This window comes from Chelonoidis abingdonii, chromosome 2, assembly GCF_003597395.2.
Source record: "Chelonoidis abingdonii isolate Lonesome George chromosome 2, CheloAbing_2.0, whole genome shotgun sequence".
NCBI lineage: Eukaryota > Metazoa > Chordata > Testudines > Testudinidae > Chelonoidis > Chelonoidis abingdonii.
The window spans coordinates 85,506,597-85,522,830 of NC_133770.1; the positions used below are offsets into that span (position 1 = coordinate 85,506,597).

At 40.1% G+C, this 16,234-nt stretch overlaps 1 protein-coding gene across 2 annotated transcripts in view; it reads right to left on the bottom strand.

The window, feature by feature from the left end:
* Window positions 1-16,234, bottom strand: part of LARS2 (leucyl-tRNA synthetase 2, mitochondrial) — a 128,302-nt gene that overhangs the window by 98,380 nt on the left and 13,688 nt on the right. For both annotated transcript variants that reach the window (XM_032803182.2, XM_032803185.2), the window contains exon 4: window positions 5,083-5,174. In XM_032803182.2, the coding sequence (XP_032659073.1) occupies window positions 5,083-5,174 (92 nt within the window). The remainder of the gene's footprint in view (window positions 1-5,082; window positions 5,175-16,234) is intronic.

Consider the following 16,234-nt stretch of genomic DNA (forward strand, 5'->3'; position numbering starts at 1 on the left):
TAGTTTCAGTGTATTACTGTGAGCAGTTTCAACAATGAACATAAACATAAGAATGGCTGTACGGGGTCAGACTAAAGGTCCATCTAGCCCAGTATCTGTCTACCGACAGTGGCTAATGCCAGGTGCCCCAGAGGGAGTGAAGCTAACAGGCAATGATCAAGTGATCTCTCTCCTGCCATCCATCTCCATCCTCTGATGAACAGAGGCTAGGGACACCATTCTTACCCTTCCTGGCTAATAGCCATTTATGGACTTAGCCACCATGAATTTATCCAGTTCCCTTTTAAACATTGTTATAGTCCCAGCCTTCACAACCACCTCAGGTAAGGAGTTCCACAAGTTGACTGTGCGCTGCATGAAGAAGAACTTGCTTTTTGTTTTTAAACCTGCTACCTATTAATTTCATTTGGTGACCCCTAGTTCTTGTATTATGGAATAAGTAAATAACTCTTCCTTATCCACTTTCTCCACATCACTCATGATTTTATATACCTCTATCATATCCCCCTTAGTCTCCTCTTTTCCCAAGCTGAAGGGCCTAGCCTCTTTAATCTTTCCTCATATGCGGACCTTCTCCAAACCCCTAATCATTTTAGTTGCCCTTTTCTGAACCTTTTCTAGTGCTAGAATATCTTTTTTGAGGTGAGGAGACCACTCTGTACACAGGTATCTGAGATGTGGGTGTACCATGGATTTATATAAGGCAATAATATATTCTCAGTCTTATTCTCTATCCCTTTTAATGATTCTAACATTCTGTTTGTTTTTTGACCGCCTCTGCGCACTGCGTGGACATCTTCAGAGAACTATCCACGATGGCTCCAAGATCTTTCTCCTGACTTGTTGTAGCTAATTAGCCCCATCACAGTGTATGTATAGTTGGAGTATTTTTTCCAATGTGCATTACTTTCAATTAGCCACATTAAATTTCATTTGCCATTTTGTTGCCCAATCACTTAGTTTTGTGAGATCTTTCTGAAGTTCTTCACAATCTGCTTTGGTCTTAACTATTTGAGTAGTATAGTATCATCTGCAAACTTTGCCCACCTCACTGGTTTCCCCTATCTCCAGAATCATTTCATGAATTAAATTGAATAGAATTGGTCCTAGGACTGACCCTTGGGGAACACCACTAGTTACCCCTCGCCATTCTGAGAATTTACCATTAATTCCTACACTCTGTTCCCTGTCTTTTAACCAGTTCTCAATCCACGAAAGGACCTTCCCTTTTATCCCAAGACAGTTTAATTTATGTAACCGCCTTTGGTGTGGGACCTTTTCAAAGGCTTTCTGGAAATCTAAGTACATTATGTCCACTGGATCCCCCTTGTCCACATGTTTGTTGACCCCTTCAAAGAACTCTAATAGATTAGTAAGACATGATTTCCCTTTACAGAAACCATGTTGTCTATTGCTCAACAATTTATGTTTTTCTATGTGTCTGACAATTTTATTCTTAGCTATTGTTTCAACTAATTTGCCCGGTACCGACGTTAGACTTACCAGTCTGTAATTGCCGGGATCACCTCTAGAACCCTTTTTAAATATTGGCGCTACATTAGCTAACTTCCAGTCATTGGGTACCGAAGCCGATTTAAAGGACAGGTTACAAATTGTTAATTTGTTTAAAAACAGTTCTGTTATAATAGTCCTAGTGTGTTTAAATATTAAACAAGTTAATATTACACGTTTCAGTATTAAAGAGATTTACAGGATTGACTAATTTGTCAACAGAAACTATTAGCATATCAAGGGGGAAGGGGAAATAAATGAGGAAATGCTAAAGATAAGGCTTCCATAACAATACTAGGGCTCTCACATTAAACTAATAAATGCAAATATGTGCAGTTATTTTAAATGTATAGACAGATATATACACAGTGTGAGCAAATTAATGTTATTATGAGAGGCTTAACTGTATTTTTTTCTGAGATGTATGGACTCAACTACATAAATATAAAATGCTTCATTAGCAGTTTACTCTTAAAGGAAAAGAGAAACAAAAACTGCCCAGGCTGAGTTATCAGGGAAGAGAGACATCTAAAAATAAGAGGGCAGCAAAAATAGAAGATGCCCAGGTTCAATTCTCCGATCCATCATAGACTTCCTGTGTAATGTTGGGCAAATTACTTAGTCTCTTTCTGCCTCAGTCCCCCATCTGTAAAATAGGGATAATAATAACTTCCCTACCTCAACAGGGGTGTTGTACATTAAAGATTGTGGGTACTCAGATACCACCATGATGGATGTCATACAAGTACCTTAGACAGACTTGTTTTGTATTCAGTCTACAGTAGGTTTAGTGGAGGGGGTAGGAAGAAGATAGTGATCACCAATTTACTGCCCAGCTTCCTCAGAGATAACACAATAAGTAATCTATGGTAATAATAGATATACATTTGCCCAGAGGGGACACACTGGGCAGATGTAGTGAAGTCAAGTGTATGTGCAATGTTCTATGAGTTCAGCAGTCTATAACTTCCTCTGAACTATCTTTATGTAGTACATAATTGACTGTCTGCTATGCATTATGTATAAGGCCTCCTTTTGTTCCATCTCTGGAGAGTAAAAAGAACAAAAGCCAGTTCCTAGTGTTTTGCTAGATGGCAATCTGTTTTCTTCTATATTTTACTCTAGACAACGTAGAAAGAAAATGCAAGCAATAAATATAATACAAATATCATAAATTACCAATGCATAGTATTAGTTATTTCTAACAAAATCAATTACACTTTACTGCCTCCTCTAATATTTAGTGGGTAAGGAATCAAACAATCTCAGTATTTGTCCAAGGAGTATGAAAAGGTACGGGCAGAGGACGTTTTCAGAGAAGGGAATAGGTCAAAGTAGAAAATGGTGGGCAAACTATGGCTCACGGGCCGAATCCAGCCCATCAGGGCTTTGGATCCAGCCTGCGGGACTGCCTCATCCATGCCGCCGTGAGCCCCGGGCTGCTCGCGGAAGCAGCCGACACTACATCCCTGCGGCCCCTGGAGAGGGGGTGAGGGGAAGAGAGGGCTCCGTACGCTGCCCTCGCCTGTAGCACCACCCCCTGCAGCTTTCGTTGGCCGGGAACGGGGAATTGTGGCTAATAGGAGCTTTGGGGGAGGTACCCGCAGGCAAGGGCAGCACGCGGAGCCCTCTGCCCTCCTCTCCCCCAAGGGCCTCAGGGACGTGGTGCCTGCCGCTTCCGGGAGCGGCGCAGGGCCAAGGCAAGCAGGGAGCCTGCCCTGAACCCAGTGCGAACCGCTGCCACCCTGGAGCCTGCACTCTGAATCCCTCCTGCACCTTGCACCCCAATCCCCTCCCCTGAGCCCCCTACCACACCATGAACCCCTCCTGCACCCCAACCCCCTACCCTGAGCCCTGTCCTACACTCTGCATCCCTCCTGCATCCCAACCCCCTGCCCTGAGCCCCCTCATACACCTTGCACCCCTCTTGTGCTTCAACCCTTTGCCCTGATCCCCTTCCTGCACACTGCATCCCCTCCCACACTCCACACTCCCTCCTGCACCCCACCCCCTGCCCCAGCCCTACATTCATGGCCCTGCATGCAATTCCCCCACCCAGATGTGGCCCTCGGGTCAAAAAATTTGCTCACCCTTGCTCTAGGTGGTAAACAAAATAATTGTAGATAGGTGATTTGTAGACATATCATCTACAAAAATTAATGTTTATTTAGTCAGAGAAAGTTCTACTCAGAGTTATTAAAATAAACAAACAATAAGTAATAGGAGAAGGAGAGCCCAATTTTGAGAGGTTCTGAACATTCATAACCCCCACTGAACTTAGTAGGAAATACAGGTGCTTGTCACTTCCCAGGGTCAAGCCCAAACGAAGGATCAATCATCTCCCAACCCCAATTTGATAGTGAAAATGTCAGCAAATCCAGCCAGGGAAGTCATCTCCCTCAGTTATGTACTCTACACTAACAGTTTTCTCCAGCATGAACAGGTTTGTATTTATTCTTATCTCTGATTTCAGAGTTTGGGAAATATTATATTTATAGTTAGAGCCCTATCAAATTTATGGCCATGAAAAAGGCGTCACTGACCGTGAAATCTGGTTTCCCTCCATGAAATGTGGTCTTTTGTGTGCTTTTACCCTATATTATACAGATTTCAGGGGGGAGACCAGCGTTTCTCAAATTGGAGGTCCTGACCCAAAAGGGAGTTGCAGGGGGGTTGTGGTTTTGTTACCCTTACTTCTGCACTGCCTTCAGGCCTGGTGGCTGGAGAGCGGCGGCTGCTGGTTGTGTGCCCAGCTTTGAAGGCAACACCACTGCCAGCAGCACTGCAGAAGTAAGGGTGGCAATACCATACCATGACACCCTTATTTCTATGCTGCTGCTGGTGCCGGTGCTACCTTCAGAGCTGGGTGACTGGAGAGCGGCGGCTGCTGGCCAGGCACCCAGCTATGAAGGCAGTGCCCCATTAGCAGCAGCGCAGAAGTTAGGGTGGCAGTACCATACCATGATACCCTTACTCCTGCGCTGCTGCCTTCAGAGCTGGGTGGCTGGAGAGCAGCAGCTGCTTACTAAGGACTCAGCCCTGTAGATAGCAAAGCAGACGCAAGGTTCTCAATATCATACTATACTATCCTTGCTTCTGTGCTGCTGCTGGCGATGATTCTGCCTTCAGAGCGGGGCTCCTGGCCAGCAGCCATAGCTCTCCAGCTGCCCAACTCCGAAGGCAGCAGCGCATAAGTAAGGGTAGCAGTACTGCAATCCCTGCTACAGTAACCTTGCAACCCCCCCTCCTCCACACACACCACTCCTTTTTTGAGTCAGGACCCCTACAATTACACCACCATGAAATTTCAGATTTAAATAAGTGAAATCATGAAATTTACGATTTTTGAAATCCTATAACTGTGAAATTGACCAAAATGGACTGTGAATTTGGTAGGGTCCTATTTATAATATGCAGCTAATATGTCTTCTACAACTTGCTATTTGGAGTAGTTCACATCCTGAGTTTATAAAATCATAGTGATATACTTTAGCTTTTAAAATTTAACCAACTCTACAGTTCATTATTTATACTGTGAACTTGATAAGTACCTAAGTAGATAAAAAATACCTGTGTGTCCAGTTTGCTGGGTGCAGTCCATGTTCAATTGCAGCATTTTCTGCAGGTAACCCAAATGCATCCCATCCCATTGGATTTATCACCTGTAACAATAATGAAAAAGGTTATCCTTTGTCACTTTCTGGAATGGAGTTAGTAACACCTTCAGGGCTCAAAATAATGAAATGTTTCACACTTCGGCATTTGCTCTCTCTGATTTCAGACACTCCAAAAAGTGCCCATTGAGACTAGTTCAGCTTTAATGGAAATATGAGCTATGTCTGCCTGCTGTAGTTTGGTGACATACGGAGCATGAATGCAGTAGTAGTTAATCTATAGATCACTCATAATGCATCACGGTCACTATTTCAGTAATGGGTTAACAATGACAATGTCAACCCTCTGTAATTTGTCTAATGTCTGACTATGCCAAAACACAAAGCAACTGACATTCTGAGTCACAAGAAGCTGTTGTATTACAAATCTTTGTGCTAGAAAAGGGTGAAAATATGAACAAGTGTGTTTGGACACAAATTCCCATATCTGAGAAACTGTTGCATAGCTCTAGGTCAGATCCAAACTGGAGCATGCCTGTTTATCCAATTTTTTTATTTAGGTTTAAGTGGGAAATAGGGGAAGGAAAAGAGTTTCCAATAGCCCCATATAATACAGGCAAAACAAAACCTACACAGAGACCCTAAAAAGTTTTCAGTAAATTTTGTGAAAACAATCTTGGGAATTTTGGCTGAAGATTTTTATGCACATTATTTTAGAAAGATGACAATTAAATGACAACTGAAAAAAAAAGTTTACTATAGAAACGAAAATATTGATTTAAAGTGGTACAATCTGTACATAGCTTTCCTACTGATAACTAATTGATTAGTTAGCCAGCAGCACAGTATATTCAAGAAGCTTTCCTCTTCCTGAATATATGGTAATAGTGTAAAAATGGTTTAACTTAACACTTCAGTAATGTTGCCGTTAAATGTGCCTGGATGGTACAGTGATACATGCTTTGTAAAAGAGACTGAGTTTCTTACCGTTTTAAATATGTTACCAAATTCGGTAACTCTGACTTATTACATATAAAAGATTAGCAGCAGCAGGTGATATAACAGGGATCGGCAACCTTTGGCATGCAGCCCATGAGGGTAAGCCTCCTGGTGGGCCAGGCCCGTTTGTTTACCTGCCACGTCTGCAGATTCGGCTGATCGTGGCTCCCACTGGCTGTGGTTCACGACTCCAGGCCAATGGGGGCGGCGGGAAGCAGCGGCCAGCACATCCCTCAGCCCGCGCCGCATCCCGCAGACCCCATTGGCCTGGAGCGGCAAACCACGGCCAGTGAGAGCCACAATCTGCCGAACCCACGGACGTGGCAGGTAAACAAACTGGCCCGGCCCACCAGGGTGCTTACCCTCGCAGGCCGTGTGCCAAAGGTTGCCAATTCCTGTGATATAGGAATAGTATTTAAAAGGTTTGCAAGACATAAAATTTGACCTCCCACCTAAATAATCATTATGTAAATATCTCCCTGTGTTATTTTAGAACTCTGTAAAAAAAAAAAAAAAAAAACAACNCGGAAGAGGGGGAGGGAACATGGAGAATATAAAGTGTTAATATTTATAGGACCACATAAGTAGAAATAAGCTGTCACATAAAGATCTATCTGTATTACAGTAGCACTTAAAGGCCCTGCCTGAGAAGGAGCCCCATTATATTAGAGCTAGGCAAAACAAGTTGGCCAAAACTTTTTTTTTTTTTGCTGAAAATTGCAGATTTGGAAACCCAAAACATTTTGCAGATTTATAGTCAGTTTTGCTGAATGGTTCATGTAAAAAAAAAAAAAAAAAAACAACAAGAAGAGGAACAATTAGACAAACAAGCCAGTAGTGTAAATGCCTTGTGAAGTGACTTAGGAACTCAGCAATAGTAATGTCAGAAGTTGAATATGAAGACAAATGCTAATACCTCCATCTGGAAAAATGAACTAATTTCTTAGGTGCAAACACTCCTTTTCTTATCATTTTTACTCTTAATTTGACATAATCCACCAAACATGTGAACAAAAAATGATCCCCTGATTTCAACTGTGGTTCTTTCCCATCTGAAACACAAACAAAAACAAAAAGCACACCCCTTAGATATTTATATGGTGGCTGCAGCACCACCTCAGTATATAAGCATCAGCATCTAACGGATATTGTCTTCCCAACATCCTGTGTTTTAAACACTGATTAAAAACTAATATTGCTCTGTTTTATTCCTCTGTTGGTGCACCAGCTCCATCAATGACATTAAAAGCAATGTGCTCAGCTCTGGGAAGAATATTTGTTGATTAACTGTGACTCAAGACAGCATAGGGAGTTCCAGAGCATAGATTTACACAAAATCAATGCACTAACAAATCAAGAGATATTGTAGTTTTTGTTGTAGTCTTTTCCAGTCACCAAGCAGATTTTTAAACATACACCTCTACCCCGATACAACGCCACCTGATATAACATGAATTCAGATACAACGTGGTAAAGCAGCACTCCGGGGGGAGGGGGCGGGACTACACACTCCGGTGGATCAAAGCAAGTTCGATATAATGCGGTTTCACCTATAACACGGTAAGATTTTTTGGCTCCCAAGAACATTATATCGGGGTAGCGGTGTATCTAGAAACAAAAATACATTCTCCACTTCCCTGAGAATACAACCATTTGATGTCAGTACACATTTTGGGCCGACACCGCGTGATAACAGCCCTTTAAGCATGCTGAGGCCATTCAAAAAATAAAAATGGCTAGTATAAAATAGATTACATGAAAATTTTGCTTAACTAAAATTCTGTTAAATGATTTTTAATGGGGTTTCTTTCTTTTAAATGGGACACTTAAAGATAAGCATCCTCTCATCATTTCGTCCTGACTGCTGTTTAAATGTTGAGGGATTTGCAATGGAAAGAGCTGCTACATTTGGTGAGATAGCCTTTTATTCTACAATTTTCCCACACCCACCATTATAATCTCCATCATTATATACAACTAGAAATGTGCCTACAATACACTTCTGAATAACTGCTCTGGGTTCCTTTTTGTAAACATTAAGGGCCAATCTGTATCTGGCCCTGTAAGGGTGTGGAAGGGCAGCTGAGTGGGAACAATGAACCTTCCACTCTCTGCTCAGCTGAGCAGCCCACAGCCTCAGTCCTCATGATCCCCAAGTGCAAGAAACAGGAAAATTTAGCTCCTCTGTTGGCTAGACCCCCCAGAGCAGCTGGGTGATGTTCCTGATCAGTGCAGGAAGAGGGAGCACATACTATATTCTCTTAAAGGGGGTCACAGCCATTGTTCTTTCATGTGTTTTTCCCAGTGGCCGCAGAAACAGTTTGCCCAAGCTAGCATGCAACCCCCTCCTTATATATCTTGCTTAACAGCCACAGCATAACCCTACATTTCAATTACAATAATATATCAACATTCCTCACCAGGACAGCATCACTGTCTGTCTCAAATATCAACAAGACAATGGACAGCACTCAGATATCCACCCCAAACATTGCCAAACTCATCCATTTCATCCTCACCCATAACAACTTTACATTTCACAATAAACACTTTGTCGAAACCATGAGAACAGCCACGAGCAGTAGGATGGCTCCCAAATATTTTTCCTTAAGGGAAAAATTTCTGGAAAAATGTGGCAGGAAACCAATGATATACCCGAGATACATCAATGACATTTTCATCCTCTAGACAATTTAAACTCCCTCATAGATTTCCACTACAACTTCAACTGCCACCGCCCATCCACCAAACTCTCTCTAGAATACCCCCACACCAGCATCAACCTCCTGGATAGCATGATCAGCTTCCAACAATGGAACCCCACATACAACTATATACGAGAAACCCACAGATCACCACACTCACCTCCACAGATCAAGTAACTACCCCAGACACACCAAGAAACCTGTTATCTAAAGCCCAGCACTCAGATCCCACAGAATATGCTCCAAGGAGAAAGTCTAGTATATATATAACTTAGCACGCTTAAAACACAGAAAACAAAATGAAACAAAACCACTGACCACACACACACACCTAGTCCTCACCTACCACCCCACACTGGAACCCACACAGGGTATCACTGAACAATTACATGCCATACTTGACGGGGACCACATCCTGAAAGAAATCTTTCCTGAACCCCCTTTTTTGGCCTTCAAACAAACTCTCAGCCTTGCCAGATCATCATCAGAAGTAAGCTCCCAGCAGAAGACCAACTCAATGTGGCATCAGACCTTGCAATAACAGCAGATGCAAAACCTCCAGATATATCTCTACTGCTACAATGATTAATACTCCTCACAACACATCTTTCAAGATCCATGGGTCCTATACATGCCGATCACAACATGTAATATGCCTCATCAAATGCCTCAACAACTATGTGCATGAAACTAGACAATCACTACATTCTTGAATGAACTCACAGAAGAATGATAAAAGACAAAAACATGCTATTACCCATGTGCAAACTCTTTTCACAAAGCAATCATTCTATATCCGACCTATCAGTCCTCATCCTCAAAGGAAATCTGCACACTATCTTCAAAAGATGAGCCTAGGAACTTGAATTCACAACTCAGCTAGACTCTAAAAATCATGGACTCAAAGATACCGTTGTTATGACTCGTTACAACAATCTGTAACCAACTAACCCTTCCTTGTCCTATGCTTGTCCTAATTGCTCACAACACCTTAAATGGTCTCTTGCAACATGCATTTACTCCTAATGCTTAACAATCTGTCCCACCTCGTATTTAGCTGAGACATTCCCATTACATTTTTCAGACTGAAGAACTCTGTAGTTTGAAAGCTTGTCTTTTTCACCAACAGAAGTTGGTCCAATAAGAGATATTACCTCACTCACTTTGTCTCTCTCATTACAACAACAAACATGCAATCACTGTACTCTGTGTCTTCCTATTAAATCCATCAACTTTTGGGGGAGTTTAATATTTACCTTTCTGAAGATGGTACAGTATTGTTATCTCCTCACACAGGTTTTTTTAAATCAACCTCTGGAATGTCTATTAGAAAATCAATTTAAGAATTTCACCAACAAAAGATATTTTGCTCTAACAGCTATCTAAGGTGATCCTAAAATTAAAGAACAAAGAAATATTTACATTAGGGGTTTCCAACCGGAACCTTAGTTTAAAGAGATTAAAAATATCCACAAGTGAAACTCCAGAATAGATATATCTATGTAGTTGCCATAGAGACTAATGTAGCACACACAATATATTAGAGAAAATCATTTCAAGTTCACTGTCTTTTACCTCTATAGTGAGAATGGATTTGAAAGGTTTGTGAAACGCAATTGTCTAAATGGTAATATGTCTGTTTCTTTTGACCATACTCAGGGATATGAATCTACAGATAAAATGCAGTAGTCCCCACACAGTTCTCAATACTATACTTAAGGTCTACTCAGTTAACATGGACAAAGCACAATAGAAAGCTGCCTATTCAGCTGAGTATGATTTCTATAGTAGTGAAATATAGGGTAGAAATCAGGGAAGAATGCATGAAATACACACATTACTTGTATATCAGAAGATACATCAAATTCAAATAATACTGAAAAGAATATACGGACCTGTCATTTTACAAAAAGAAGGAAAAACAAACGAATTAGGACAGGAAGAAAACAGTTTATAACACGTGTATGCACATCAGTTCCTTAGCTACAGACAGTGAATCAGGCACCATCAGAAAACACACTATTTCCCCCAGCATTACAAATGAACAAATGAAATGCAAGAAAGTCAATCACTTTCTTATATTTTGACTTAACACTGACTTCAGACAAAGGTCACTACTTCTTGTGGTTATACAACCAACAGACCAACTCTGCTCACTTGGAGGAGATCACTCAGTACAGCAACAGCCCCTTCCCAACAAGGCTTCTCAGCACAGATGATAGTTGTTCCCTACCCAGAAGGTAAAGAGAAAACAAATAATGAATCCCTCTCCTAGCTCAGGCTCTTCTCTGTAAGTCTCAGGATGCCTAACACTTATTAATCCGATGGTGAGAGAGTCATATTATTAGGAAGCAACAGCTATTCAGAGACTGGTATCTTGTAATCTGCATTTGATATTTTATATGAGGCCCATGAAGTTACAACAATAAAACAGTTACTTCATACCATGTTCGTGACTATCACCCCACATAGTCTCTAGCCTCGTCTTTCTAGAAAAGATCCCTGAGAAGGGTGCAGTTGGGCCATTTCCAAGAGAAAGTGATATCTTGAAATATTTTAGATTCCAAAGAATCAAGCTTACCATTAGGTCATGGCACTGCAACTGTGCTAGTCCCATGATGCGGTCCATGTTCTCAGGACAATGGACAGAAGTCAGATGCTCAGGTTCATACTACCACTTCTATCAGTGACTTGTCACTGTTAACCAGGAGGCCCTGTTAACATGACTACAGAACTGGACAAAGAAGATTTAAGATAGTTCCCTCCATTCCTCTCAGAGAGCTCTCAGGCCCCTTCTCTCAGAAGGTTTTCAACTGTGCGATCTCTTTATGCTCTGTCTTGTCAGACACTGTATTCCATGTCTGTGTGAGACCACTGGGTGAGATCAAGAAGTGCTTCATGATACAAGATTAACAATATTTAACTTTATGTCTCTATCAGTCTGACTAGAGAAGGCATGAAAAGCTATTCAAAGATCTTTGCTTAATTGCTAAAAGGAAACAAAGAGCTTGTTTCCATTATTAGAGTCTTTGGTATAAGGAATAGTGTGTCACAGCACTGTAATATCTCTTTTATGGTGTGCTGCATTCCATTATGAAGACTGAAATTTCTTAAAGTGCTCAGATACTACAATAAGTGACAAAAATACATCCATTTAATAAACTTTATATGTCGTTTTTATTTATTTTAAAGCTGGCAGGAGAAGACAACATCAGGCAAAAACAAATGGTCTTCTTTAAGCGGTAAAGAATTTGAAGGACCAATGGTCTAGTAGGTTAAGACAAATCCTACATTCCTCTATTTGCCTACACATTAGGGAGAGATGAAATTTTAAAAACAAGCTTTCCTTCTGAGCATGTCTCCAAATTGCCTTTTAAATTTACCAGTTAACAGAAACAGATATGTAAAAGCTAAAAATCAGGCAGGCAAGGAACAACTGGTAACATTAAAACTGTGAATATTTGACTACTATATATGATCTAGCAAGTAGCATTATTTCAATAATTCTGTGCAACAGTGTTGCCTATTAACATTCTGCTAATCTAGTGCCCAATTTAAAAAAAAATCAACCCACAGACTTCTATCATCATCATAACTCTGCTTATGTAATGCTCTCATTTATTTCTAAATTTGTTCTCAAAATAAAAAATGCAAAATTATTCTCTGTCTTATGCTATGTCCACACAACCAAAATTGCTTAGACAACACAATGAGGTCTCACATCCTTAATCTTTTACGTTCTTATGTTTAATTGCATCCCCAACGATTTCTCTTTTTTTAATGTGAAAAAGTCAGTCAGCTAATTAACATCCTAGCTATCTGCCTTTGGAAAACTGGATTCAAATTTGACTCAGTTCACATGAGATATACATGGTGCTATTCACTTAATCTGAAACATAGGAACCATCTAACAATTTAACAAAATGGGAAATATTTCCTCAGGAGAAGCTAGCAGAAATAAAGGCTAATGAAGATCAGAATTGAAGTTCACTGGAATAACATGTCATGGTGACAAGTGCATTGTAAGACTTAGACAGATATGCTTATCCCTCTTCAATACCATCAACTGCCTACATTTCCAAAAGCACTAGCATAAGGAAGACAAGAAACTCAAGTCATTTCAAAATGAGGAAGTTGTGATGTGGTTAAGAGAAAAAAAATATTTTCAAATTCCCTTGGGATGTTGTGGAAATGATACTAGAAATGTTCAGTTAGTTTGAATCCCATCTACTAGGACCTGTTTTAAGTATAAATAAAACAAATACAGGCCACGTCTACACGACGCGCCATATCGGCGCATTACAATCAATTGCTCGGGGATCGATATATCGCGTCTCATCTAGACGCGATATATCGATCCCTGAGCATGCTTACATCGATTCCGGAACTCCACCAAAACCAACGGAGTTCCGGAATCGACATGGCGAGCCGCGCACATCGATCCCGCGCGGTGAAGACGGGTGAGTAGATCGATTTTAGATAATCGATTTCAGCTACGCTATTCTCGTAGCTGAAATTGCGTATCTAAAATCGATTTTCGTGCGTCGTGTAGACCTGGCCACAGCCACAATGCAGAGGAATGGATTAGATGTCACTTCCAAACTAAACAATCTTATAATAATTTTCAGACTATTCCTACAGTACAATTTCTAGTTTTCCTGTAAATGACTGAATCTCACTTGTATTAATTTCAGTCTATGATTCTATTAAAATAACACCATGTGAACAAATAAACTGGATCTCTCTCTGTTTACTGATTCTTAACAGAATTATTCTCAGGCCTGGGAAGGACAAAAATGATTAATCTGTGTAAGAATTTGTTAGAAACACTGTAGACAGAAGTCACTGATTTCTTGAAAAAAAATTTAAAAACATTTTTATTTAAATCAGAATTTTTAATTTATTTAAATTATAAATTCTTTTTAAAAATAAACCTGTTTAAAATGAAATCTGATTTTATACAGAATATGTTAAAGCCATAACTTTTTATAAACTCTTAAAACATTTCAATAAAAATAAATATGCTTAATCCATGAGCCTTTCTCAAAAAAAAAAAAAAAAGTTAGCGTTACAGCTCTTTTCTATATAAAGAAAGAATCAGAGGAAAAAAACATTACTTTTGAGGTCAAACTAGGGCTTTAAAACATGGCACAATAGGTCAGCCCATGTAAGTTAGGAGAATGCAACATTTTCAAGAGACTTAGGCAAGTAAAAACTTAAGCTCCAGTCACTTTCACTTAGGCGTATTTGAAAATTTTCCCAGACTGACCAGAAATAATCAATTTAATTCATTTGCTACAGTTAATCCCTCTGCTTAATAAATCATTTGGTTGCAAATGTGAAACATATTTTGATACGAGAAGTTTATGTATCCAAAACATTTAAGGTTGTTTTGAGTAATAAAAACAATTGTTATATGCTGTTTTGTGTATTTAAAGTCCAGTTATCATCCTAATATAGCTTGAGACATATCATGAACAAAAAGTTAATTATCTACTAAATAAGCAGTACATCATTCACATCTTCTAATATACTAAAATTGTACAATAAATAAGAATCTGAAAATATTAAGATTTATAATTGCTTAAATAAATGTATGTAGTTACTATGTACCCCCCTAGGTAGCAAAAAAACTACAGTGTAAAGACTTTATTTAGTTGTAAATAAACATTTTTTAATGGCTATATCAACCAATGAGAATGCACCTTTCTTTAGAGAACAGAAGTAGTACATATGGAAAGGTGGATTAAAATCAATTATTTATTCACATGGTGAATTAAATCATGATTTAAATTGCCTTGATAACAATAGCATGGTGCAATAGAATTTTTTTCCTCAAATGGAGACAGGTTGGATGACTTTGAAAAAATGTCAAGAGTAGTTCTAAGGTTTCTAAAGGACACAACACCCTCAAAATAAAGAAAACAATATTTTAAAAAATATAGAAAGGAAAATGTCATAGGTTGCCACAAAGCTTCTCTCTTTGAACTTACATAAGAGTTTGTGTAAATTCAGGGAGACATGAAGATAAAGCAGTAACTTAAATTTATTTTGGTTTGAAGTTAGTTTATTTAGAGAGTGCTTTTCTTGTAAGTTTAAATCTACAAACTGATTTTCCATAGCATATTTTTAAATCAAGTTTTGTAACAAGATTTGTAATTAACGCTACATATCTGAAGATCTATTTTAACTGTACTTGTACCTGGGAAACATCAGTATTACCATATTACTTAAAGCACACATTTTTAGAAATAGCACAGTTTGTGGTGTTTGCGCTAAGATTTTTGTCTTCAAATTTTGTCTTCAATAATTAAAAAGTAAACAGCTTGTCCTACAAACAGATATGTTACACCAGAAGTCATTTATTCAACAACCTATTCCAGGTGCATGACAGGGCTTTAGGTTTACATACAGTCCAGTGAGAGAACTGTGAATAAGTGGAGCCATTTTCAAAGAAAGTGGACCAGAGGCTCAGGGGACATAAAATGGACTTCAATAGGGCTATGCCAGTTTACATGAGCTGAGGACTTGTCTATGCAAGTCTCACAAATGACTCCTCATACGTTACAAAAATACTTTTTGATAAGTAATATAATGAAACCTTGTTATTACATCATTCATCCATATGTTCAAATGTGACTATATATCAGGGGTTGGCAACCTTTCAGAAGCGGTGTGCCGAGTCTTCATTTATTCACTCTAATTTAAGATTTCGTGTGCCAGTAATACATTTTAACATTTTTAGAAGGTCTCTCTCTATAAGTCTATATATTATATAACTAAACTAGTGTTGTATTGTAAAATAAACAGGGTTTTCAAAATGTTAAAGAAGCTTCATTTAAAATGAAATTAAAATGTTGATCTTATGCTGCCGGCCCGCTCAGCCCACTGCTGGTCTGGGGTTCTGTTCACCTTCGCCGGCAGTGGGCTGAGCGGGGCCTGCAGCCGGGACCCCAGCTGCAAGGGTCTGTCAGCCAGAACCCCAGACCAGCAGCGGGCTGTGCGGAGCTGGCAGCCAGGACCCAGAGGGCTGGGGGCAGAGGGCTGGAGTCAGGGCTGGGTATGTGAGGAGGTGTAGGTGTCAGGGCAGAGAGGGTGCTGGGTATGGGTGGGGGTGCCAGAGTCAGGGCTACAGTTGCGGGGGAAGGGGAGGGATGAAGGAGTCAAGCAGAGGGTTGGGTATGTATGAGGAAGGTACAGGGCTCAGGGCAGGGGGTGTGCTGTGTGGGGCGGGGGGTCGGGGGTCAGAAATCAGGGGAGAGTGCTGAGCGACTGCCCCCCTAAAAACTCTCAACCCCGCTGCTCCTTGTCCCTTAACTACTCCCTCCTGGGACCCCACCCCCTATCTAAGCCTCCCTGTTCTTTGTCCCCAGACTGGACTCTACCTCCTACCTGTCCCCTGAC